Below are 27160 nucleotides of genomic sequence, written 5' to 3' on the forward strand. Positions count from 1 at the left end.
TAACAAAGACTATAGAGATGAAGGTTGGGGCTGAGCTAGTTTGTGTGTGGACACGAGGCACTTCAGCCGACTAGGGAGGTGGAGGGGGATGGCAGCCATCAGTTGATCACTTGCCATTGTCCACTTCTGCTATTAAACACCCTTCTGTGAGTCTGATTGTGACATCGCAGAGTGAGAAAGAACTGTTACTTCTTAGATGAACAGCACAAGTCTCTAATCTCCTTGAATTTCCTCCGTAAACCATTTTTTATTTTGTCATCTTCAAATATAAAGTCTATGCTTCGTAATGATAAGTCCCATAGATTGTCCTCCTTGAGATCGAACGTTTCTGCAGCAATCCTGTATTCTTGAGAGAGAGATGTGGAGAAGACACCCTTGTCATCCGTCTGAAAAAGAATAAAGTCTCATACACTCGTGGTTCAAGACATTACTTTCTAACTTCCACGCTGCTCTATTTCTAACATGAAAGCATTGAATGAGACAAGATGGAGGTCACGGTCATCTCACAGGATGTGTTGGGTTACAACAAGGAACACACAAGTCCAGATATAAGGTCAGTGTTTACATGTAGTTGTGGGAAGATGGTGCCAATGCCTTTTATAATGACAACTTACACAAATTATACAAGGGTGTCCAATCTCATACCAACGCTTGAAGTGATGAATGTCAAATGTCTTCACTGTCTGTGCTATGATGTTAGATGTCAGACAAAGCTCTAGAGGTATATGATGCTTGACCATTTGATCGACAATCTCCTGAGAGCCACCATCCTCTGGTCTCAGAAACGTCCCGTGTCCAATGCGCTCTGGGACAAGATCCAGGATGGCTGTTGTTTCATCATTGAGGTTGAAGCACTGCAAGACATTTCATATAGGACGAGTTAGCATATTAATGAAGGTTGAATGCGTCCTTCTGTCCAATTCTATTAACCAGAAATTGGCATCTTAATAGTTGTTTAGCAAAACTGTGGCCGCCGCTATCCTTGGCACTGACTGGGTATTGCATTGCTGTGAGAGACTTGACATGAGTTTTGGTACATCTGCCACAAGTGAACCTGCAGAGAATTTGTGCAAACGTCTTTGCAAACTCATATCAATAAAGTATCACAGAATGACATGATAATCATAGAGTTCCATTCTATGATAACCTACCTCCGCCAGATGTAAAGCAAGTTTAAGACCTTGATTCTGAGCCTCCTTCAACACTGGTATATAGTCCCTGGCATCTCCGACCTTGGGGTCACCACTGAGGTCAATGCCTACAATCAAACCACCACTCTTGTCTCGGTATTCCGCAGCAAGATTCACAACTTTCAAAGCTTCTTCGGTGCCTTTTCTTCTGTCGATGGATAACAACAACCGCACAATACAATCCACGCCTTCACTCTCACAGTCTTTGATCGCCTTCAATACAGATTCAATATATGCCCTCTTAGTCAGGCCGGATTCCTCAATGTCTCGAGGGGTACTCCGCAGCTCCAAATACTTCACATTGTCCTCAGCAAATTCATGGATGATATCACAAGTTATCTGCAAAAAAACAATGTGATAACAACACCTTATGGATGTTTCTGTCATTCTTATGGATGCACGAAATCAGCTTTAATATGTGGTTAAAAAGCGACAACGATTAAAGTGCCATAGATAAAACTCTGAAGATGCTGATAATGATGATGTCATAAAACTACTCAATATAGGGGAGGGAATGATAGGCCCCCTGTTTCACACATATCTGCCGTTTTGCAGTTGGTAGTCTTCCTCTAACAAGGCGACTCCTGATGAATCTTAGAAAACATGTCATGATGTCACCACTTCAAAGTAAAAAAACCAGTTTACCAAATATGCAGCTTCAGCATCAGTTGTAATCGTATGTATTAACTTCAACATCACAAAGCAACTGAAAAGAATGATGGAATACAAACTAAGCATGGTTTAAGAGGTATCCAAGAGTAAACTATCCTTTCGTAATTGAGAGTGATATCGACTTGACATATTGTAGGTTTACATCACACTAGGCCTCTCCTTGGTAGCATACTGAAGACATATCAATGTCAAAGCTTCAGGAGTCAATATGAGGGAAGGCCCTACCCATTTCTGATCTAAAGAACTGATATGTGAACTGCTTTAAACGAAAGAGTAGAGCAAAGATCTGACTCGGCCTGACTGGTATATCACACGTGAGGTGGCGGAAAAGACACTTACTCATCAAGAGTTCTTCTCTCAGTTTTCTTGAAATTGGTCAAGTCACAGTCGACTGAGACAACCTTTCTTTTGAGGAGTTTCTCCATTGTAGCCACACTGATCGACCCATTGATATGAGCATGTAGTTCCTAAAATATGGAAACAGTTAACATACATTTTTCAATCTGGATAATATGTAATTTTTTGGGACACCCTGACCCTGTCGCCCAGTGTCGGGCCAACAATACATACATATTTCACACCCGAATGAAGCGTCTTTTTGTGCAAATCTGTTGATTGACATTCAATAAAAACTAACATATACAAGTACTTTGGTTAGGATAAAAGATTACACAAAGATTATTATCATCTGAACCAGATATTGAGAGAAACTCACTATTTTAGGGAGAAATTTGGTGAATTTTTCTAAATTTGCGGCCGCCGCCATGATGAATTTAGTTCTATAAAATTGATAAATTATTAAAAATTAAACTAAAGATTAATCATAATGTCAATATTTTACAATCAATATGTGCATTAAAATATGCTTAGGATGTTGTTTGAAAACCACATATTTAAGTGTCTTTGACACAATTATATTGCAAAACATTGTTGTTCTAAGACCATAAATCCGACTGACCTTGACCTGTTATTCCCCAACAAAGCTTCCGGTTTTTGGTGTCTTCTGAAGTTTGATGGGCACAGAAATGGTAATGCAGCGATTACCTGGTGTCGATAGAGAAAATGTGCGTCAATCAAACACTGGCAATGATCATGGACAAGGTGATCCTGTGGTTGAAGCAGAGAATGAAGTTTTACGACAGTTAAACTCTGCTGCACCGAAAAGGCATCACATCGGTAGGTGTCTACTTCTGACTTCTCACAACTCGAGCGCTGTCTGATAGTGATATTCTTTTTTTGCAATTCCCAGTACAGAAAACTGGCATCATTTAAACTGACAGACCGTTGCCATGTTGCCCTTTGGCTTTGCCCAGCAGTGCCTACGGTAGACGATCGAGAGTGCTGCTTGGCTCAGAGTCAGATCAGATTTTCTTTTAATTTCAGAGCAAATGCAGAGGTTTGCTGGACTTGGCATCGGTTTATCAAGGTAGGTTCAACTTCGAATCAATGGTAACCAACTTGAGTGAGAGGTGAGGGTCATACTCGTCATGTAAACAAACTGCAAACAGTGTCTGTTGCATAACTCAAAGGGGTTTGGGTAAGGCATTTATTCAGCAATCTATTATCGAGCTACTTATCAAAACTACAACGTTGCATCTCCCCCCCCCACCACATGCTTCGTTACATTGTCATCTTCTTTTTTCCAGTGTGTTTGCTGAAAACCTGTTGTCCCATCCATGCAATGTTCTTCGAAGGCAATGTCAGGTGGGTAAAGAACTTCTTTACGATAAGACGAGTGCCCTGAGATTGATAAGGTTGCAATACTGCTATGTCAGCTGTCTTCAGTTTCATATTTCTTCAACTTTGCTTGCTGACGACCGACAAATTTCCTTTCTTCTTTCAGGTTCACCATCACTCAGCGTGGTATCACCTGACACCATTTACATTGTTCCCTGTGATGTACCACATGCAGAGCCATCAGACTATTGCTACCTTGTGGAAGGGAATAGGAAGCACCTTCGTTGTAAAGGGAATCGGACTTGCTACAGAAGCTGCTATTAGTGAATTTACACCATGCCCAAGGTAAGGAAGGTTCGAACATGAAAAGTGAAATTGATGAGTACATTCTCAATGACAGTTTAAGTAATCATCATGCAGTTATAGATTCTAACTTGGCCTTCAGTTTGCCAGACAACTCCCCCTGCCATCATTGAAGACAAGAAAATAGAGGATTTGCTCATATTCTTCTAAATTGGTTGTATCTGTTGAAAGCATCAGTTAAAATCTTGTTTTACTTTTGCAGAGAAGTGAACAGACATAGTACTCTGAAGAAGCTGGGACAACATCTAATCCTCAAAGGGTATGTTAGTATGCAAGCCTCTACTCATGTTTTAGTGAAGCAGCTGGAATCTTTTCTGCAGTTAATGCTTATCATCATCATCATCAGTCAACTGCACAGCAGGGGGCCATTAATTTCCTTCAGCTAACCTTTCGTGGGCCAGGTCCTCCATTTGATGTGCGGTTGGAAATCTGTCTCCTTCCCCTAGGAGTGATTGAGTGTAGGAAACGTAGGACATTCTCTGACGGCCGGGGCGGCGTACTATTTGGCAGGTTGATTTTCTTACATGTTCCTAAGATGTGTCTAGTTATTCATGTGTGTATTTGTTTCAGTGTTGGTTTCCTTGTCATTACGCCGTTCTTCTCTGCTAGTTTGATTGAGACAGTTCAGGTGAGTTTGATGCTTTGTTTCCAATCTCTTTGTCCCTACTATCAACTGATGTCTCCTGAATTTAACCCAACCCACTCTCAAATTGTACCTAAAAGCTAGTTTATATTGCAGACTACTGTTAGGCGTGGTTGAAACAAATGATTGTAATTGATTACTGTTGCCTTGCAGAGTGAGATAGCCAGTGAGAAACCAGGTTTACTTGACTGTGTCAAGGAAGGTTTTGTGAGAATGAGTGGCCTCGCAGGGACTCAGTCAACCAGGCTCCTGCCCATGTGGAAGTTAGTGGTCCCTACAATGAGTCATGGACTCTCTCACTACATCATCAAATCAGTTGCCCAGTATACTGTTCTGTTGGCTGTGAGGACAGAAATGCAAGAGGTAGGTCCTCATTTTATACACACCTAGTTCCTTTGTCAACGACCAGTATGTCTCAAAGACACGTCAGAGGAGTTTTATGTCGGCATTCAAGAGCTGTACATTGCCATGCTTGCCCTTTGGAGCTGGTAAAGGTAGCTTGAATACACTGTTGACTCCTCTGCAGCCATCTGTGCACTTCTAGGAGAATATTCTTCAGGACTCTGAAAGTTCATGGTGCTCAAGTAGGAGTTCTATTATCGACATGTACTTTCTTTTTGCAGGATTACCCTCACGAGGATCCGCCACCAGTGAAATCCATGTACGATCGCTACTTCCCTGAACTCCTTGCAACGTTTACTGGTGGTCTTCTGGCGGACATGGTCCTCTTTCCCATAGAGACCGTCCTGCACAGGCTTCATGTGCAGGGGACTCGAACAATAATTGATAACACAGACACTGGACTTGGTGTGGTACCAATCAATACTCGTTATGAGGGTTTCATAGACTGTTTTAGATCGATTCTTTACGAGGAAGGCTTTGCTGGTCTGTACAAGGGATTCGGTGCTCTGATGCTACAATACACAATACATGCATTAATTCTAAAGCTCACAAAGTTTCTATTTGAGCAACTGACGGATGATTTTGAGGGGCCCCGTCAACGTCATACGTCAAGATAATCCCATATGAATGAGGATAGATTGTCAATACAAAGTGTGCTGTATGAGTTGACGCGGTGACTGTGCCACATGACGATGTCAACAATGCAACAATAACTTGGGCGACTTTGTCGTAGTTTGCATTGTTGTAATAGGAAGATTTCAACTGCCTGTGCTACATAATGACGATAACTTGCATATGTTTTCTTCCTACTATCATGGAGCTTGTGATTTGAAGGGAAATGACTTAGGTTTTATTGGGCTGAAGTGAAATGAAATCGTTTAAAGGACAATGTGAAGGAAGCACATCAGCATCATTGAGCCACAGAAATTCTGTTGATTTGTCTCTGTGTTTCATGTTTTTCACTTGTCATGTTCATTCTGAAGTTAGATGGATCAGTTTCATCTGTAATGGATTGTTCTAAAGGACCTGTGCAGACTTGAGGACTTGAGGAGCGGGGCAGAGCTGATTTAAAAAGAGGATGAACTGTATGAAATGTGAATATGGTGAGGGGTTCTGGTAGGAACCATGGGGTACTGAGGTTGAAGGTGAGAGCTAAGAATCATCACTCGATCTCCTCAGATCATTGTGTGATAATGTTTTTATATGTGCTTAATGTAATACTAGTGTGTAGTAATATTGTTAAGTCATCAAATATAATTTGTAAAACACCATGTTTCACATGATAGTTTATGCGGACTTTGAATTCATGCAGATGGTGTCTTGCTGGTAAGAGCATCATGGAGAACTGTAGCAGCTGAGTGAAATCTCTACTCTACTTTGGCAGTGACGATGGATATGTGGTGGATCCGAAAGACTCTTTGAAGAGACGAATGCTCTATAATCTATTTCTACCTTGTCTGCTGTTCAATGACGCAGAGGCAATTAAATCTCTGTACATGTATGTTTACCCTGGGTGAATGATACACAACCGCCCAGAGCCAGCACTGATCTGTCTCCAAGATGGGTGATTTCCCCGTCCTTGCACCCTTAGCCTATGCAACTTGATGATGAAGTTCCTGCAGAGTGAGCATATTGAATCGGGCCCAGTACCATATCCTTCCAGATCGATGGCCTGAGAAAGTATTGATGCTAGTCGGGTGGTTACCATTCACCGTTTGAGTAGAAACAAAGGAAATATATCTCCAATCTATACTCGATGATACATAAAATCAAAGAAACTCCTTCTGTCTTTTGTTTTAACAATTTCTTTATTTGTAAAAGTATAACCATTGTCATTCACATTGATCCAATCTATGTGACGATTCTGTACATTCCATGCACTACCACTGTACATTACAATAAATTATTGCCTTAATATCATCAGTAAAAAGACACAACTAGAGCGATGGTTAAGAAGAAAATCTAACAAATCTCAAGGAGATAAGATGGTTAAAACTTTACCAGAAGAGGCACAAACCAACAATAAGGTATCTTGAGTAATACTACACTAACAGAGAGATAATAAGGCCATTGTCAGGACATCAGTTACTCAACTGATCCATTCCAAGGGACCTCTGAGGTCAGGAAGTGACAGACCCACTCAAACGGACGGTCGCACAACTGACGTCCTGTTTATCAAGCCTACGTTAGATAACTAAATGAAACAGAAGGACCAGAGTCACCATGGCAAAATAAAACAACTAACACTACATGGATTCAATAACGCCTCTTTCTACTAAATCTTTCAGTACGCACAGTTAGTGTAGGCTATTGGAATATTCGACCAGTTGCTTACTCTGACCATGATGTTACTGACAGCACACATCCCACCAGTGAGTTCTGGTGTATCTATCACTACCACTAGTTCTTGAAAAGAAGTGTCACTCTAAGGCATCTGGAATGCACAATTAGGGGTAACAAGGCGACTTGGGTCAAAAACAAACCTCACTACCATTGATGAAGTCTGACTGGACTGTGCAGGACTCGCAAACAACCACACGGATAACAATAGACTCATGTGGTATGACATGGTTCAATAAGAAGAAATCAATGCTAAATTATGAACATTTCTTTGATTCGTGTTGGGAGCAGGTCTATCAAAATTATGCCAGAGAAATGTTCCAGGATGCGATATACTAATTTTTTAAAGATTTTATGCAAAAAATTGATAGGTAGAAAGAATGAAAGTACTTTTGATAAACAAGTGATCATGCACAGTCCAACCAGGAGCTTGGATGTTAAAGTTGTATTTACAGCATGCATTATTTACAAAGTGAAGTACATGTACAGTGAGTATTTCATACTCTTCAAATATGGCATTATCATCTGTGAAATATACATGACCATTTCAACACTCAGTGTGTCATGTACTGGTCAAATGGAGTTACAATATATACACACATGTACACATTATACACAAATTATCTTTATAACAGTTCATATGAAAATAAATGTTAATTTCTTGGCATGATTGGGATTCAAATGGCATACACATCACTACCTGCATAACGACGTCACATCCATGGCCCAATGCACTGCACAGTAGCTAGACGATGTACATTGAATGTATTACTAACAACGAGTGCTGAACGGAAAATCAAATATAAGTTAACATGCATGTTGAGTTATGATGATACCTGTAGTCACGAAACCAGTGAGATGAGCCCTAGTCTAATCTCCTTGGTTTAGTAAAGAAACTTCTAATAAAGTTAATATATAAAACAAATTATAATTGAATTCCTCATTTGCAAGAAATAATGTGAATTTTGTCATCAATACATTTTGTTAGTATGCAAGTTTACTTTGTGACAAAGAAGCAAAAATCAAATTCCTCTATTTTGTGTAAAAACCTCTTTGTGATCCAATAAAGGAGGTGGAGAGGAGACCAGCACCATAATAACACATAAAACTGTGATCCTCATCTTGGAAAGATTGAAACGACAGAGGTTTATTGGATGATTATATCAAAAGGACTTATTCTTACCATAGACCCGAGGCGAAGTTATGAAGCAATGACATGAGTTTAGAGCATTTTGAGGAGCAGGTTTGCATATTTAATGTGAATCATACAGGTTATTGACACAAAACATGGGCCTCTTCTTTTCCACGGAATCAATGAGAATCAAGTCAACTCAGGAAGGACTCTACATGCATGGAGGAGAACTCTCAGTTTACACATAACTTGGGGTTCTTAGTTAGATACAAGCTTCACCGGTTTTAGCCTCAATTCACACAAAAAACAAATCATTATTTTACTTTATACAGAAAGATTGTCAAGAAAACTAACCTAACATACATGTACTTTGACAACAGTCTACTGCTTACATTATATTACGGGCTCATGAAATATGAATTCTCTGCAAAGCTATCCCACAAATGAGTTCCGATGCATTCAGTGAAATAGCAATTGTTGTCCCCACGTAACAACTACCGGTAGGAAGTTTCTGAATTTGACTGCAAACCTGGAACTCATATGAATATGTGGACTAACTTCTAGCACTGGTTGTATGACCACACACTGGGATCATGAATATTACATACTGGCCGATTCATTTATAGAGGAGAACAGGTTTGGGTGGCTGGGTGACATGTCTCCAATATAGTAGCACCAAACGGTCAGAGGGGTTAAAAGTGACCATGCAAATAAGGGGAAAAGTCTTCAATGCCAATTCAATTACAATGTCATAATGATCATAAACGCTGTAACCTATATATCGAGGTATACCGGGGTGAACATATTTGATATGCTGTGATGGGACGAAGGGGCAGAAAAGTTTGACCTTCAGGTGAGTTGAAGAGAGATGTGAGCATGATCAACTAAGAAATGGTTTTGATGTGGAAAAAATGCCCAAGTATTTAATGGTCATTGGTGTGGTTGTAGTTTTGCTGATGAAAGGATCAGAATATTCACCAACTGGTCTTACATCTTCGAGTTCAAATAAACCCTGAACTTATGACCACAACAGCTGTCAAACATAGTGGGACGAAAGTCATTTCACACACACTAAATATAAATCTGACATGAAGTGAGACAAAGTCTAAGCTTGCTGCCTTTAAATATGATTATTAAAATCTCATTGCATGCCAGGCCTATGAAAATTGACCGAATCGACCGTCTTGTAGAGGATTGAAGTATATGTCATTCATCAGTTAGTATAAAATGGATAGTTCACCCCACCTAACTAGTCATACAAAGTTTAATAAATGCAACAGTCATACTGGTCATTCCCTTTGATAGTGCAGGAGAAATCGACCAAGTACAACCTCTCCAGGCAAATGTAACAGCTGAAGATGCAATCAGAGTCATGTGACATGCTCAATCGGTGTAATAAGCATTTTGGTGGAACCACAATTGGTTTTCAAATATGAAGTATAAAGCAGAGAGCGCAAGCAAAAAGGCCAACAAGGTATATGTATGATGGAATGTGTTAAAGATGCAATAGTTTCATCTCATGTTTGCCTGCTGCTGGTATACACTGGGTGTGAACCATCGTAAGAGGCAAACCAGGAAACTTGAAATGGAACTATGAAACTGTTGCCAAGACTCATATATACCAAAACAGTAACAAGGCGAGCTGAAGCAATCTAGTCTTGATCTTCTAAGAGCCAAGCAAGTACATCTTTGAGGTTTTATAATAAAACTTAAATAGCGTTGGGATAGTTGAATAACATGCAGAGATTGTAGGGAAGTCTTGGCGAACAGGTGCTGCCCTCTTCTGTGGATGGTACTACTCTAAGTCTCTCGGTGGCAGACGACAATGCAACAATCGCACTAACATTCCGTACAGATATGTTGGTTCAACTTGTTAATCAGCGTGTATTGGGCAAAGCAGATCTGGGATGTTAGTTGGTGAACAAGATCCACTGCAGTATTCAAAATCAGATTTTACAATTTGATAAAACGAGCCAAAAATGTCGGATGTTGAATGTTCAAGTTGCTGACTATGAAAGATTGTTGCACTGCTCTCTGCCAAGACACTTTTATACTCATTCTTAATAAAGGAGCCATCTTGGCTGATAACGTTCATACCAAGTTATACTTTCACCTTGCAGAACTCACTTGCAAAATCAATAGGTTTTGTTGATATAGCATGAGAGCAGACGCCACATGAGGTGACACCCTGTACGTCTGATGCTCTACCAACAAGGCCCACTTCTTGTCAAGGACAAACATTACATATCAATGTTTACATACAATTTGGGAAGACTCAAATCAGATTAGTCTTGCTTCCTTCAGACATTCGTGGAATCAGAAAGGATGAAATGAGGCACAAATATTTGTTAATTGTTTTAAGAACCAGAAATCTGACTCATGAAATTGAACGTTTTTGTTGGTAATGTGACGTTTGCCTTTATACTCACTGAAACAAGACTTAGAGTGACTCTTGACTGATTTCAATGCATTTCTTGATTGATTTTATCAAGTATTAAAAACTGGACGTCGTAATTATCCCTCGTTTCATTCTTTACAAGACTTAATTGTGTACCTTTCTTTTATTACATCATTTCAGTGTCATATTTGAGTCGAGGATCAAGGAAGTTTGCAAAGCTGTTTTACAAACCTGTGTGTTGGCTCATCATCTTTGCCTCACTGAACCTTTCAACTGTTCAAACACGTGATATCCTCCAGCCAATATTGAATATCCTGATGATAAAATGCATAATCCATAATGTGAACATGAATACCAGTGTCGGCTGCAAACTTCCTTATTCCTCATACTCGTGTCAAAACTAATCAACTTATCACAATAAATGGTATTCTATCCAAACATTCTGAACACAAGCACTTGTCTCCAGAATGATCAGATCGTATGGCTCCTCGATTATAGCGTTCATTTCCATCCACAGCAGAGGGCGCAGCACCGTCATGGCGAGAGCGGGTGAGACTTCTTACGCGCTCGTTTACCACGTCCTCCTTCAAGTAAATAGGTCAGGTCGACTGGCTGTTTACCCGGCACGTTGGCGAGAAGCTTCGTCAGGATGATATTGAGGCGATCTTTCCTCTCCTGGCGTTTCTTGTCTCTCACCCTGGCCAGAGGGAGATCCTCATCAGAGTCCGTGTCAGGGTCCTTCCTTTTCTTCGGTTTCTTCTGCCCAGCATCGTCGATGAAAGCAGTATCATTGTCTCCATCAGCTGCTGCCATTTGGAACGGGAAGATATCACCAGATGTGGTGGACATCGTGTCGGAGTAGGATCCTTTACGCTTGTAGCTATCAGGGACGGTGTGTGGCTGCAATGAAACGTTTCAAAATGAATATGGTACTACACCTATCACAGGGTTCTACAAAACACGCCTGACGGGCAAACATTTACCTCCAAGTTAGTTACTTGATGGCTTGAAAGTAATAGCCTGACAACTCGCTAGCATTTTGATAATACTATGCAGGATACTTACTGAGAAAGTCCTTTTTGGCTGCAGCTTCTTCTCAAATGAGTCAAAGCAGTAAGACTTAATGTTGGTCGGGTACTTGGAGCGTGAGATCTTGTAGAAAACATGAGCAGTCTTGTCCAGGCGGTATTCACAGATGTAGACGTCCTCTTCCTTTATAACGCCCTTGGGGCGACCCTTACAGTAAGTGTTCAAGTCCAACACGTGGCAGGCACCAAAGATCGCATTGAGGGGGATGACATCATACATCGGCACCCTGAACACTTCATTTGGAAAGAACTTCCTTGACGGTTCATGGAATGTTTCTTGAGGCCGGAGATAGACATGGCCGTAGGCAAACTTCTCATTCCTGCAGAAGAAAGAAGTGGAGATCAGACCAAAAGTTACCGACAACACCTTGACCACATGTACTTCATTTCAACAGAGAAGTACTTACAGAAAGGTGTAGCAAGATAGCTCCTGAAGAACTCTTCCAACAGGTCCAAGTCAAATACCAAAGACTAAATGATTCAGAATGTCTCGTTTTATCAGGAGGAGTGCTCAATAACACTTGTAGACTTTCAGCTGATACTCACTTTTCATCTACCCACAGGCGTTCAACCCGGAATATATCCAGATGATCTCTGTTGGGGTCCTCCACAGACTGGTACGAGGGCCTTACGGGTGGCTCCTCTCCTACAGACGTCTGCCGCGTGATGTAGACACAATTTCCCAAGCGCACCAACAACTCATCACGGAATAACGTCATGTACTGGGTCTGTTCAGGAGGGGTGGAGGAGTCGCACTCAGTGAAGGGAACCTCCTTGTCGACCGGCCGAGGGTCACAATCTTCACAGAGATAGTTCTCCTCATCTCCGCTCACCCGCATGCAGTCACAGTGCTGCCACACCTACAAGAAGAGAGCTTGCTTTAGGAGATTGTCATTTCTTACCAGACAAAGCAGCAGTCTGTATGATGATGTCACAATGTCTTGTACATTTGTTGTTGACTGAATGAGAACTTTTCAACTCATGTTACTTGAGCCATGAGATGGTGGCATATTAGAATGTGTGGTGGCGACTCACCATGCACTTCTCGCACTGTATCATCAAGCCCTCATCCTTGTAGATACCACAGATGCAGCGGATGATCTCCTCGTCCTCATCATCTTCAGGGTGGCGCGACTCCGCTGAAAACATCAAAGGTCATCATCAATCCAAGCATTCAGCTAAGAAGTGTCAGCAAGAGGCCATTATGTTTGTCCATTGTCACATGTTCACATAGGAAGAAGAGCTACGTATAGATATCTGACCAAGATCACCAAGCTAGCAATGTACTGTCATTATTAGCGGTCAATAGCTCTGATGCAATTGAAGAAACAGCAAAGGTATTTAAAGCCAGTATTTCTAGTACTCACAATCAGCTTCAGATGGCTCCACTTCAGAGTTGGCTGAGTAGAGTGATCCTGTGCCCATGATCTCATCAATGCGGGGGTTCGCCTCGGACCGCGCCTGGTAGAACACTTTGCGGAGATGTTTCACTTTCAGGCCCATCTCAGACTTCTTGCCACAGTAAACCTCCACGTTCTTGAATAGTGTCAACATCTCTTCGTCAAATGGATCCGGCGTTGAGAATTCTCCACTTAGGATTTTATCTTCGATGGAGGTGAGTGTGATGAGCTTCTTGATGACTTGATAGTAAGCAGGATGGCTGCAATGAAGAAGATGTAACAATGAGTCTGGACTAAACAACGAGTATCAGTCACAATCGAGAATCAGCCAATGTTTCCTAATTTTCACAGAAAAGACCCCGACTGCTTTCTCAGCACATTTCAGCAACAAACATTTGGTGATAATTTCATAACTTGGTGATTGATTCAAATGGAGCACCAACCTTTTCTTCGGAGGCAAAGTCATGAGATGTGCAGCGATATTGTTACCATCCTCATCTTTACAATCAGCCACAGCAGAGAAGATGTCGGTCAACACCTGGGCAAGTTTGGCAGTTCTCGTCACACCAGAGTCTTCCTCACCTAGCTTCAGTCTCCTGGAAGAGAATCAGTGAGAAGAAGTTATTAGATAGTGAGAGAATAGTCCCTGCCTTACACCAATGGAAGGTACTTGGCCTTGATTCAACTCAATGCGACAGCTGAATCCAATGCCAGACTGTTCATTACAGAGAGCAGCCTCCAGCGGGAGATCACCTACCTTGTCTTGATATGCCTGGGTGTCTTGAGGGCCATAAACTGAGACATGAACACGTCCTTGTGATTGATTGACTTCTCCTTGGGCTGTTCCACCTCCACCTTCTTGTCATCGGTCGACTTCATCATCCGCTGTCGTATCCGACGAACCTTCTCCAGATTCCGCAGCAAGCCGATGTTATGTCTCAAGATGAAACATCTCTCCCGGTGCGACATTGGCCTCATCGGTTGAAGGTACTGTGAGCGTTCAGTCGCCTGTTCACTCTCTTTACGCTTCTTGAGTTTAGACTTTGATTTGCGTTTATCGTTTGGAGGTCGCCCCACTGGGTTTTTATCCCTTGCTATGCTGTTCATGCGCTGAGCACGTCCACCTATGGTCCCACGACAGTTGGCGCTGCCACACTTGCATTCTTGTTGCTGTTCTAAGTTGTAGTTGTCAAAGTTGTAGTCATAGGAGAGTTCTTCATTGGGTTTGATGTCGCGGAGTGCAAACAGACCAACACGGTAAACACCATTCACATTCCTGCAAAGATATACCAACGATCAGTGTGGACTATGATCAAGTTTTCTGCCAAGTCACAGGTCATCAACTGATTTGGAATATGGCAACTGAGATCATCAAACAGAATCCCTTACACCATCCTAAACTAACCTTATGCTTATGAATGAAGTGGCAGAAGTAATAGACATCTCCAAGGCAGTGAGTTACACTGTGGATGGTAACAACATGCACATGTCACACTCCTTACCATTTCTGCATTTCACAGTTGGGTTCGCATGAGTGGTTGACAAAGCGACACAGACTGCCCATCCTGTAGCCATCGATGACGGTACCACCGTCCAGATTCAGACAGTAGTGATGCGGCTCATTGTTATACATCTGGGTCATCCGCGTCTTGAACTCCTGCTCACTCACAACTTCACCAACATACTCTATGATGAAATTGCCTGAAATGAAAGGAAACATGGTCTAGATTCGAAGCCATTTAACCAATAAAGGAAAACAATAGTATAACCACGTCTATGGGCGGTTATTACCGCAAATAAAGACAAACCAAAGCAAAGACACTTGTGTAGCATATCAAGGACACGTAGATTGATACTCCTGGGCGGTTATTACCGCAAATAAAGACAAACCAAAGCAAAGACACTTGTGTAGCATATCAAGGACACGTAGATTGATACTCCTATGTGTGCCACATCAAAGACATCTGGACCATACACCACGTCAAAGATAACGATGCGAAGTCAACAGTCTTTATTTGCGGTAATAACCGCCCATACACGTCACTGAGTTATTATACCTATTCAGACGATGGGCAACAACAAAACTGGACCAAATCCCTCATTTGGTAACAGCAACATCAACTGTTCCGATAACCATTCACTAACAGCTCTCTGACCACCTACCTGCAGTGATGGCATATTTGCACTTGACCCCATATCCTCGATCACCCGTATAGAAGAGATGGAGTCCTGGTGCCCACTCGTGTTTCTGTAGCCTCATGTTGGAGCATTTCTCTTTACTTGCACACGTCGATGGGCTGCATTCAGTGTAGACCATCCTGGAAAGTGCCAACATACATTTGAAGACTGAACACAAAGTTAAGCATGAACGTAGTCATCAGAGACGACTTGGAAAGCAAGTTCAGCTCCTGCCTGATTTTGAAACGAGAGAAGAGGGAGAATTGCTTTTCAAATCCTTTGAAGGGACAAACTATTGAATGCCATGAATTGATGAAAGACCCCTACCTGTTTAGACAGTCCTCATCTGCACACCCTACAGTCAGGTTATTGTAGACGGTCGGTGCGATACAATTACATGGGTTGGATTCATACGGACAGACAGGCTTCATATCAATATAGACGTCTGAAGAAGAAAAGGAAACATGAGTGAAGCTGTGGTGCAAACGACATGACAATGAAGTCTATTTTACAGGATGTGTGGACACCTTGGATGTTCTGAACTGACCATGCAGTACAGGCCATCACAAGCTTCAGCCAACAAAGACTAGGAGACCTCGCCATGGATTACCAATTCTTTGAGTTCTTGCTTTATACTGCAGGCCAAATATCAACATCACATCAAGCTGGGATGTTTTAGAAGCTCAACTTGTATCAATTTAACCTAGATTCATAAAGTTTGGTTAGAAAAGGGCTGAGGCTATTCTTACGTTCTAGCATGAATGAAGTGTTTGTTGTGATTGAGCTCGGCACAAAAAGGAAAAGTTTAAGTACAAAATGTCCATGTCGGGCTGCGCTACCAAGACAAACTTGGAGAGCCTGTGAGAATAACATGACGAAGAATAGCCACAGCGTTAAAAAATGACAAAGTATTAGATTCAGATCAACTGAAAAAATAGAGAAAAATATGTTTTAGCCAAAAAATAGTGTGCTGGCGACTTTCAGGTTGCTGAAAGTGAAGGAAATTAAGGAAGTAGAGTGGAGTGGAGTGCACATGGGCAAGTTCAAACTCTGATCAATCATTGACTGGTTTCGAAAACTTCCAACATCGTGGCCACACTTGACACCCCAAACAGAAAACCAAGGCAGTGACAACCATGAAGTTAAAGTAACTCTGCTTGCCTTATTCAGCCTGGGCTTTTCTTCATTCACAACGGACCCACACTTTCACCATTAGGATTCACGATGGAGAAGTGGCAAATATACAGTTGTGGTCCCGATTGACGCCCAATTACATACACCCTGGACAAAACCTACACGTGACTGCCTGGACATCTACGTGTAAAGGAGAGAAATTTTGAAACATCACATCAATACTGGCTACCGAAAGGTTAGAAAAATACACTCAAAGTTGAATCCAAACTCAAAGTGTTCACTCAAGCTCTATTTTGCCTAAATCAGCAGCCGAACGCCCGCTTTCCTAAATATCATAAGAACCCTTCTTGTTCTTTGGCTTTGGGAAAGAACTGTGGAAATAAGAACGAAATGCATCAACTGTCCCCTTATAACATCCAAGATAACTGTCGTGCACCTTGAGAAACAATGTGGGAAGCATAACTGATAATCTGTTAAACCAGCTTGGTTCGTATCCCAAAGATGATAAGAAACTCAACATACTATTGATGTGAAACAACACTTACTGTTTCTGATCTTCTTGTAATGAGGGGTTGGACGGATATTCTTCTGGAGCTGAAACAGGCAAGAGCAGGTTTCGTCAGAAATATGGAATAACACTGGCACTTATAATGAATGCAGATGTTGGTCATCATCTAGTCGGTCAACAATGAAGCAGTGATGGCCAAACAAGTGGACAATGAAACAGCAAACATAGCAAGATTGAAGCCAGGAACATTGCCTTGATGAATGCAATGCACTGTCAAGGTCCAGATGTGTTTGACAGTTTTTCAAGGGTAATACGTTATGGATGGCTACTAACCTGTCCTCTAGAATGCAGCCACCAGATGTCGTAAGGTAACTGAAAGTCGACTTCCTTCTCAGTCATGTACTTGCCCACATGGATGGGCAGTGGCAGCAAGCCATGTTCGTGGTCCTCAGGGTTGTACAACGTCTTGGGTTTGTGGTTAGCAGCTTCTTTAGAGGCTTCCTCAGCCTTGGATTTCTTCACACTACTTGATTCCTTGTAGAGATCAGAGAAGAGGCCGGCTTTTTGGTATTTCTTCCTCGGTTCCTTTCCCTCGCCTGGTTCACTGCAGGACAGAAGAACAACCATGATAAGAACATGTTGCCCACATTAGACACGAACCAATTACATGCACAGAGACGATTGGAACTGCCACAGATTGTGAGAGCTGGTCAGGATATGGATCCATACTCATCAGTGATCAACTCTGTTCTATCCTCACATAACAGGTGACACAATCATATCAATTATCCTCAGTGTTTTCATTTAAACACAGCTGACACGTTCTATAAGACAATGCAGCTTTGTTCATCAAACAATGATTGAGAAAAACTTTCACTCACCCTTCCTTCCTTCTCTTTTTCTTGGCCACCTTCTCTCCCACGTCCTTCACTCGCTTACGCTTCCGTGGTGGTACAGGTAACGGATGGTATTCCCTCGTCAATGATTTACTATCAACGCGCTGCTCCTCAACATAATCCGATTCACTGGAGTATTCCGACGAATCTGCACATTCTGACACCTTTTTATGAACGGGTTCTGCTGGTTTGACCTTTGGAGGTCTTCCTGGCCGACGCTTTGGCTTCCTACCTCGCCCTCTTTTAGCAGGAGGGCTAGGCATTGGTGGTTCCTGCTTCTTACGTTTCCGGCCAGGTTTCCCTTTGTGCTTTCGTCCAGCCTTTGCTTTCGATAATCCACTGAACTTCACTTTATTGAGAGACACCACTGCATTGGATTTTAACTTTGTGTCCACTGGGTTATGCTTATTTTTCTTTCGTGGTGGTATGTCCTGAAGCTTTGAACAATCCTGACACCCACTGTTGTCAGCGGGCACTTCAGGTACATCAGGCTTTTTCAAATATTTCTCCAGGATAGGGTCCACATTGTTAGGATCACAACGTCTGCCTGCACCAGACCGCTTTAGACTAGACTTTTTGTGAGCAGATGTCGAGGATATCACTTCCACATCACTGTCCGTTTCGATTGGTTTCTCATGTGAGAGTGAGAGAGGTGAGCAAGAGGAGGTTTTGAGATCAGCCGTCGATGATTCCACCCTGTCAGCTGAAGCACCATTAACACCAGAAACTTTCGAAGTGACTAGAGTCTCTGCACAACCTTGGTCGATATCAGGTTTATCCAATTTTTCCTCATTTACACTCTCAGCAGACGTTTTGCTACTATCCACAGAGGATCTTTGGCTGATGAATTGTTCAAATTCCTTCTGGAATTTTGGACCAATTGGTGAATTCTCCAGGTCATCAATAGGTGGTGTCTGAGTCTGCGATGCAGACGTACACGTCTGAACATCCTTCTCAACCTGATACTTTGTTGGTATCAACACTTTGAAATCATCATCACACGTTTGAGTCGCAGAGGTACATAACCTCTTACTCTCGCAGACAGGTACCTCTGACTGAGTTCCTTCCGACACGGTACTATCTGCCTGAACACCTTCATCTGCCACGGAAACCTGCGTACTCTCAGACACCGGAGGATCTAACTTTTTCTGATCGTCTTTATCTGGCCGCTCAGGGCTGATACAAGGAGCAGTGTTCTTTTCAATCTTCTTCGGTCGTTCTGGACTTTTGTCATCGTCACCAGAACCTTTCTTTCCAGCATCAACGTTCTTCCTCGGGCGGCCTGGACTGCGCTTCTTGATCGGACCACTTTGATCAGAAGCCGATGTCTTATCATTTCCGCTTGACGAGTTCTCCGTTTTATCATTATCCGTATTGGTAGCTTGATTCGTCCCATCTTTCTGCTCACTATCCACTGGCACGTCCTTCTTCCTGCATGACCGACTAGGCTTGGGTTTAGGCAGTAGATATGTCATTGGTACAGACCTAATCGCCTCTGAAAGGACAGGCTTGGCAACAGACTGCACTGGGCTGGCTTTCTCACCGGTGAACTGTTTCTCCACATTCTTTGGACGACGGCCTGGTGTTTTCTTCTCAGCAGTCACCACCTTGACAACACCCATCTTGTCTGCTACTGCCGTAACACACGAGTCTGGAAGAGAGATGGAGAAGGAAGTTAACTATGGACAATCTTTGAAACTGGCTTTGTATATCACGGGCAGCTCAAAGTGAAGAAACTTAACTTTACCTGGACAATTTATTCCACTGAAGCAACATCAAAGTGTTTGAGTCACATATTCAATTCCACAAAGAGAGTATTTCATACAACTCACTCTGTTTTTCAGGCATTTTGGCCAAGTCATTATTGTGTAACTCCCAATCATCCAAACAAACAGACCTCTGATCACACTGGTATTGGTGACATGTATGCTTTCACAAATAACCAGCTTGTCTAAGCCATACTATGCTTCAATGGATGACTATGTGTAGGAACAAAAGCTACACCAGTCAAGCTTCAATGATCAAACTTCAATGATCCAACACCCAAACAATGCCACAGTAAATTAGGCCTCTCAACCACTCAAGTCAGCTTCTTTGTGTACTGGGTATGTGTCATTTACAAATAAAGGACAACTCCACTTTGCATATTGCTTACAAAACAAACTTACATAATGGTAGCATCCCAAACACGTATACACAGAGTGAAGTCAAGACTTGCAAAGTCAGTATGCAGTATTAGAATCTTGGAGATCATTAGAATGTGAACATACCTGATCTCGGTTTGTCTTCCACTTGGACGTTCTTCCTTGGCCGACCAACTTTTCGCTTGGGAGGTTTTACAGGAGCAGCCACTAGCATTGAGGTTGGTGCTGGTGGTAGAACCAGGGGTGCAAGCGTCGGGGATGACTTGACCGGTGACTCGTCAGTCTTCTTTTGTCCTTCAGAAGCAGCAGTAAATAACTTGTGTCGCTTCTTCAACGGCAAACAATGATCATTGTGTTCCAGAATGGGTGAAAGTGCAACTGGTTTCTGTACAACAACCTCAGATTCACTAACTGAACGTTTACGCTTCCGACCATCAATTTTCTTCCCCTTCCCCTTCCCCTGTTTATCGACCACAGCTAATGCAAGAGTCGCCCCAAAAGGGGGCGCTACTGGCTCCTCAGGTTCGGCACATTTCTCCTTTGCTTTCTCCACTTTCTTATCACGATCCTTGACCTTACGGAATTCCTCACGCAGTTTGCGTAACTCCTTATTCTGTTGTTTATGAATACTCAGCCATTCTTTCTTACGTTTGCGTCCTATGTATGTTTGTTTCCTGAAGATATCCGGCATAGGGTCTTCACCGGGTTTCACATTGCGTGCAACAGACATATCATGTCTCAGATCTAGCACCAGCTTTTCCAACTGTTCAGACATTTCATCGACATCCTCTAAGAACACTGGGTCGATTATATTCTTATGTTTCGATTTGAATGGCTTTAACTTTTTCTTTTTCACAACTTTAGAATGGGGTTTTTCACAGGGTGGAAGCAATTGCAACTTTGGTGCTGGCTGTGCTGTTGAACTGGAAGACGGTAACAGAGTTTTACTGAGTTCCTCAGTTTTCTCTCGTAACTGAGAGCCAGCCCCAAAGGTAGCTTTACCAGCCGCCTTCACAACAGTCACCTCAGCAGTAGGCTTGACAGCCTCTTCCTTCTCTTCCTTGTCACCCAAACCAGCAGATGGCACAACCGGGCAAGGTGAACTCGGAGAAGTAGCTTCAACAGAAGAACTTGACGTGGATGGCACCACCATGAGTAGCCCTACAGCATTGTCCTGGCTCGTCTCATACTCCACAGTGCCAGCACTGCAGAGATCAGTCTCAACAGACAACGACTCGGAAACATCAGGTTTCTCAACCTTTTTCTTTCGCCGTCGGCGTTTAGTTCTTCGCATCATCACATGTACTTTTGGCTTTTTAACTTTGGGTTTTGTTTTCGCACCAGGCGCTAGTTGTTTAGACTGTTTGGATGGTGGTTGGTGTTGTTTTGTCTTTGGCGGGGATGATAAAGAAGAGGGTTCGATTTCATCCAAACTATTGCCAGGACTATCATCCTGATTGTCCTCAGAGTCATCGATATAACCCTTGAACTGGGAATCAATTGAAGCTTGCACACTCTGGATTAATGAAGCAAAATCCTCCCCTGATCGCCTGCTAGAATCTGAGAGTGGTCCCTCGGACCTGGCTTTAGGAGAAACTAACTTAGTCACTTTAGGAGAGGTTACCTTGGACACCTTAGGAGACACAACCTTAGTCACTTGAGGCGAAACTGCCTTAGGCTCTTTTGGAGAGACCGGCTTTGATTCTTTAGGAGACAGTTTAGGAGACAGTACCTTTTTAGGAGATGGCACCCTGCCCACATGTGACGACACAACCTTGCGGACCTTTGGTAGCACTGCCATATCCGTGTCTGAAAGAACCTTATCCATCTTGGGCAACACTGCCTTATCAACACTAGAAGAAGCTGCCTTATTTTCCCTTGGTGTTGCTACCTTGTTTACTCTTCCCGGTGGTTGAAGTGGAGACTTGCGCGGCCGACCAGGACCACGCTTCTTCTTCACAGGACTATCCACATTAGGAGATGACTTGGGCGTACTAGACTTTGTCCATGATATATTTTTGTTTTTATTTTTTGGAACTTTTGTATCCTTTTGTTTGGCACTTAATAACTTATCTGTCACATTGAGATTAGATGAATCTACAGTCACATTGGAATGTGCTAACTTTTCTGTCACATTTTCACTTGGCTTCAAATCTGAGATCAAGTCCTTAACCTTCCTCTTGCAAGAGACCGGCTCTATAAGTCTGTGTGTCTCGCTGATAAAACTTTTACCCGACACAACCCGGTAACTCTCGGCTATAACATTTGCATTGTATTTCTGTTTCACATATGTCACATTACTTAGTTCATCCTCTGAAGACGGTATCACAATGGGGCTAACATTTTCAGTTGACTTGATCATATCAACACGGTCCAATACCGGTAATGATGCTCCACTTTTGAGTTCATCCATAATCATACTAATAGATTTCCTCGGAGCCTTGGGAAGAGTTGGTTTTTGTGGCTTTGGGCCAGGGATGCCTTTGCGTGTATCAGTAGCTTTCAACCCACTGGCCAGGACCTTACTAGAGACCGGTTTGCGTACCTTCTTCTTGACCTGATTGTCTTCATCACAGTTATCCTCAGTCATTCCGTACCCTTTCTCTAAACTCACAACCTTCTTCACAGTCAATTTCTGTGATTTCTTGGCTTCTTCTGCCATAGCAAACAAAGCTTTCACAGTCTCTGATTTCCTCTTCCTACCCTGGCCCTTTGCTTTTGTAAACTGATTCAAATCACAAACAACATTAACACCTTTATTCCCGAGCGCTTGCTCTCGTTCTATGGCACTCAACAATAACAAGTCCTTTATCTTAGTCCGTGACTTCTCCCCTGAACCTTTTGGCCGTCCAGGGCCACGTTTCTTAGGTCCAGAATCTGAACTAGGTTTTGTCACTTTCTTTGGCTTACTCGGCGGAGTCTGAATACGGATTTCCTTGAACTGTACTCCATGATCAATGATGCGTTCCCTACTGAGATCAGGAGGATCCTCACTTATCGTAGAGTCAAACGAATGGTCGAGTTTTGTTGGCGAGATTATGGCATTTTCGGGTATGAGCAGATTTTTCCGTGGTCGACCTCGACCACGTCGTTGTACCGGGGCAATGAGAACATTATGATCAAACATGGGAATGAGTGGTGGAGGTTCATCATTGATATCGCTGTGGTAACCGGGATGATCGTCTGTACTGTCTGCCTCTGGCTGGAGGTAATCCGCATGGCGAGGGGGAGACACACTGTCTAAGAACACAGACTGAGGGCTAAGTGTTGGGTGATGGGTGGTGATAGGATTGCATGGGCTTGCTGCCTCGTGACTCTCAGGAGATTCTGATATTGATAAGATACCACTGTCCGGAGAAACGTTTGATACACTATCCAAGTTGTGTAAATCATGATCGTTGTGCTGCTGATGGCATGAGCTGCCAGGACCGGTGTCCAGATAACAGTGCGAGTCTGCCTGACTGTACGCCAGGGTGTCACAACACGGTGATCCTGACGCGGTACTCATACAGTGATTGTTATTGTCAGGGCTCATCACTGACCCAGAGGATTGTGTCTCACATGATTGTGATGGCAGTGAGCTCAACTCCTCTAATTGCGGCATGTTCGTTGGATGATTGACATTAGCTCCTTGCACCTGGTCTGACTGCTGATCAGGCCGAGTGATTGTTTCTGAGACACCGGTTTTATGAACAAGAGACTCCAGCGGTAACAAGTCATGGTTGGTAGTGTCCGGCAGCATTGCCTGTTTCTGACGCGTCCCTACATGCTGCTGAAATGCCCTGGCTATCTCCTCATTACCTGCTCCACTACCGCTTGCACAAGTGGCCACAACAGTCGTACATGATGAAGCAATGTTCGTAATCGCGTCTAGAGATTCCATATGATCAAATTGATCACCGATAATGTCAACGTAATTGTGCGGGAACGTGCCTGTTTCAGAATCTGATGAGCTAGCGACATCCGGCAAGAAGAGAGCCAAATCATCCTCATCGATTTCCTCAAGGCTATCGAGTGTTTCGTTTCCGTGTGTGTCACTCTTTCGGTCGTGGCCATGGACTAACGTTTTGGTGAGTGATTCGGTCAGATCAGGAACATCCTGGTCTTGAAGTAGCTGATTGTGCGGCAGATTTCTTGCGGACATCCCGGGTTGTTTCAAATACGCCAGCCGCCTGGCCCAGGCCTCATTGCTGAGGCCTACACCATCTTTCCGCATCATCTTTAATCTCTTTCTAAGAACCTGCAAAGACAGAATGAAACACAACATGAGGACCAAGTCAATATTGTAACTATCCAGTTTCAGGTTCTTGGGGATCAGATGTACATGTAAAGAAAGTGGTAGTTGTACCGATGAGTGCATGTAGCACTCTGCATGCGAAAGAATCCATGCACAAAACAAAAATTGAGAAACTTTCATACAGTATAGCCATATTACAGAAGAAATATCAACAAATTGTGACATTTCATTTTATAAATAAAGCGAGCATAGCCTGTCAACTTGTCTTAACAAGCTAGAGATTGTATGGATACAATCAACACAGGCTGACAATGAGCGGGGCTTTTAAGCCAGTTTGCCAGACGACCACAATACGAGATAGGACATGATCATCAGCATAGGTGTTCAAGTGCTTCCATAAAGGAATGACACGGCCAGTTAGTGATCTAGTATTTAAATTCAAAAGAATAAATTTTGGTATTATCCATTGACCTGAAAATGGGGATCTCTATTTATAACGACAATGTTCTATAAGTAGTGCTATTTATACCTTGGTCATGTAGGACATACATGAAGATTTAGTCAATACAGACTGTCAGGTACGCCAAGGGTGACTAAGAACATTAACTGGGCAATCACCAAATTGCTAAGTAAGGGAAACTGCAATTGAGACTGGAACTGGTTTGAAAAGTTGATTCTGAAATGAACCACACTTCCTCAAGTCCACGATGATGGGTAGATTATGACCAACGTTTCTGCACCAAGACAAGACATAAAAAGAGTGCATCATTCCTGTTCTCATCATTGGATTATTGTTATAAATAGCCTCATCATCAGACTGATCATGAACCGTTACAAGGTGTCCTTTACTATTCAAAAACCCACACAATCACTTTCTGATACATCTCGGGGCTTAGTATTCACTCACGCCTACACAAATTTACAGCTCAAACCACTCCAGATGCATTTGACGTCTTCCAAGACATTTCCCATCATCCGCCCACTAAGACCCATCCTAATATAGCTCAACTCCCATCCAAGCTCCAAGACCAACACAGTCCAATATGACTCGTCATTCATGTCATGTACGATTACATCCCACATCATGGGCCATCACCATGGTTACAGACCATTCACCATCCTCTACAAAGGGGATGCCACAAAAAATGCTATAGCTAGTAATTCCATTTCTGGTGGTGATTAGCTCTCCCCTGCCAGCGGGGATGTCATACCTCATGTATCGGTATGTGCAGAATAGAAATGTGCCTTAAACGGTCATTATCTTTACCAATTACACCATTGATTCTCTCTTGGACACCCTCTTGGAGAATCTGGCCAGGAGCCAAGATCATGTGCTCTGTGTTCTTTACAAGAGAACCTTCACAAGTGCTTGTGTCTGAGAGAAGTAACCCTCTATTAAGACAACTAGAAAGATACGCTAGGGCAAAACCTCAAATTGAAGCACAGATCTGCATGAGAACATTGATACAAACAGAACATCTTCCTCTTCCTAAATGTCAAACCAAGTTTTCAACTTGTGTTATCAGTTCATCTCACAAGAGAAAACAGCTTTGGGGATCAAGTCTGAGATGCTTATTGACACACTGAACACAAATCAAGTGCAATATATCAAGTAAATACATCAGGATAAGAATCACATCGTAAGGTTGTCGCAATATTGTAGTCCCCAGACACCCCTCAAGGTCAAATGAAATTCGGTAGTTTCCACTGAAACATATTCGGCAATCCGTCATATGAATCGCATCAATCATTATCCATGGCAGCCATCTAAGTAGGTTTCAGTGTTTGTTATGAGTGGGCAAGACCTGCCACTAATTCAGATAGATGGAACGACTGTTCAATCAGACACGGTCAAGGATTACTAACAACAGAACTAAACAGAGAGCACAATACAGGGAAAGGATGACTTACAATAACGGCCAAACAATCAAAGAGAAGGGGAGATCTCCATATAACAACAAAAGCTGGCAACTTAATCCCTATAATCTGCTGGGAGTTTTTTCAACATCCATGTTAGTGTGCACTATCGGTTAGGGTCATAAACCATACTAATCGTCCATATTAAGCCACCAGCATCAGATTTGTATCCCCAGCCATCACTTGTATTGATCAATATAACACCAAAGGTCAAAGAGTTAAGAGCCAGGATATTTGATGACGCGCACTTTCCCAGCGATCATCTGGACGCTGAGAAACAAATACAACAATTGCATGCATAATGATATCATGATTAATCCCCTCTGCGACAATGAAATGGAGATAACCTTCCCATCGAGATACATCACATGCAGGATTGCTCACCGACACTCGTACTTTGTGACGAGTCCCTGATGTGTCATACAAGGTTTTCTACCATCTCTCCATTAACGCAGGACTGTGTTTATATGTGGCAAGGTAAGGTTTCCCCAAGTGGCCAGCACAACCATCAGTGAGCTTGGATATAGTTGTGGTGACAGTCACATGTCACTACTGAAGCTCAGAGTCAGAGTCAAAGCAGTGAGCCATATAACATTGTTGTACACAGAACCAATTGAAGCCACTACAATGTGCCACATGCCTACTGAACAACTACTTCCTTCATCCCTGTGGCGCATGTGATGACTGTGAGTTATACACCCTGCATTCGTTACCCACATTAGCTAACCGAGTAACTGCATCAGCCAACAACCCTTGCCATGAATGCAAGTCACAATCGAGCTAGATTAGAATGCACAAGCCAGTTGAGAATGAGAGATACTGTACTACACACTACCCTGTA

The 27160-nt window shown here is 42.7% G+C and overlaps 3 protein-coding genes across 4 annotated transcripts in view; 1 reads left to right on the forward strand and 2 right to left on the reverse strand.

The window, feature by feature from the left end:
- Positions 1–174: 174 nt before the first annotated feature.
- Positions 175–2628, reverse strand: LOC135483060 (adenosine deaminase-like protein). The gene is made up of 6 exons (XM_064763568.1): positions 2578–2628; positions 2202–2329; positions 1836–1896; positions 1152–1529; positions 615–854; positions 175–386 (listed from the first exon to the last, which is right to left on the reverse strand). Exons 1-6 carry the CDS (start codon positions 2626–2628, stop codon positions 186–188), a joined length of 1059 nt encoding a protein of 352 aa, XP_064619638.1. The 3' UTR covers positions 175–185.
- Positions 2629–2848: 220 nt separating this feature from the next.
- Positions 2849–6742, forward strand: LOC135483385 (mitochondrial outer membrane protein SLC25A46-like). Its single transcript, XM_064764246.1, has 8 exons — positions 2849–3038; positions 3246–3288; positions 3509–3566; positions 3706–3884; positions 4105–4161; positions 4473–4530; positions 4699–4908; positions 5169–6742. Exons 1-8 carry the CDS (start codon positions 2876–2878, stop codon positions 5562–5564), a joined length of 1164 nt encoding a protein of 387 aa, XP_064620316.1. The 5' UTR covers positions 2849–2875; the 3' UTR covers positions 5565–6742.
- A 704-nt stretch (positions 6743–7446) lies between these two features.
- LOC135483383 (uncharacterized) overlaps positions 7447–27160 on the reverse strand; it is a 43257-nt gene continuing 23543 nt past the window's right edge. For both annotated transcript variants that reach the window (XM_064764241.1, XM_064764242.1), the window contains 14 exons: positions 20292–24405; positions 18007–19672; positions 17459–17729; positions 17163–17211; positions 15811–15928; positions 15469–15623; positions 14808–15006; positions 14063–14581; positions 13749–13901; positions 13273–13565; positions 12941–13044; positions 12452–12765; positions 11883–12225; positions 7447–11717 (listed from right to left, as the gene is read on the reverse strand). In XM_064764241.1, coding sequence (XP_064620311.1) covers positions 11352–11717; positions 11883–12225; positions 12452–12765; positions 12941–13044; positions 13273–13565; positions 13749–13901; positions 14063–14581; positions 14808–15006; positions 15469–15623; positions 15811–15928; positions 17163–17211; positions 17459–17729; positions 18007–19672; positions 20292–24405 — 8664 coding nt within the window. In that variant the 3' untranslated portion in view covers positions 7447–11351. The remainder of the gene's footprint in view (positions 11718–11882; positions 12226–12451; positions 12766–12940; positions 13045–13272; positions 13566–13748; positions 13902–14062; positions 14582–14807; positions 15007–15468; positions 15624–15810; positions 15929–17162; positions 17212–17458; positions 17730–18006; positions 19673–20291; positions 24406–27160) is intronic.

The sequence above is a fragment of the Lineus longissimus genome, chromosome 2 (assembly GCF_910592395.1).
Source record: "Lineus longissimus chromosome 2, tnLinLong1.2, whole genome shotgun sequence".
Taxonomy (NCBI): domain Eukaryota; kingdom Metazoa; phylum Nemertea; class Pilidiophora; order Heteronemertea; family Lineidae; genus Lineus; species Lineus longissimus.

Excerpts from the sequence above, each read along its gene's own strand:
- LOC135483060 (XM_064763568.1), bottom strand. The coding sequence starts at position 2,628 with ATGGCGGCGGCCGCAAATTTAGAAAAATTCACCAAATTTCTCCCTAAA. Across the intron at positions 2,330-2,577 it reads CCAAATTTCTCCCTAAAATA|GAACTACATGCTCATATCAA; the intron begins GTGAGTTTCTCT and ends TCCATATTTTAG. Across the intron at positions 1,530-1,835 it reads ATGCTGAAGCTGCATATTTG|ATAACTTGTGATATCATCCA; the intron begins GTAAACTGGTTT and ends GTTTTTTTGCAG.
- LOC135483385 (XM_064764246.1), top strand. The coding sequence starts at position 2,876 with ATGGGCACAGAAATGGTAATGCAGCGATTACCTGGTGTCGATAGAGAA. Across the intron at positions 3,567-3,705 it reads TTCTTCGAAGGCAATGTCAG|GTTCACCATCACTCAGCGTG; the intron begins GTGGGTAAAGAA and ends TTCTTCTTTCAG. Across the intron at positions 4,531-4,698 it reads GTTTGATTGAGACAGTTCAG|AGTGAGATAGCCAGTGAGAA; the intron begins GTGAGTTTGATG and ends GTTGCCTTGCAG.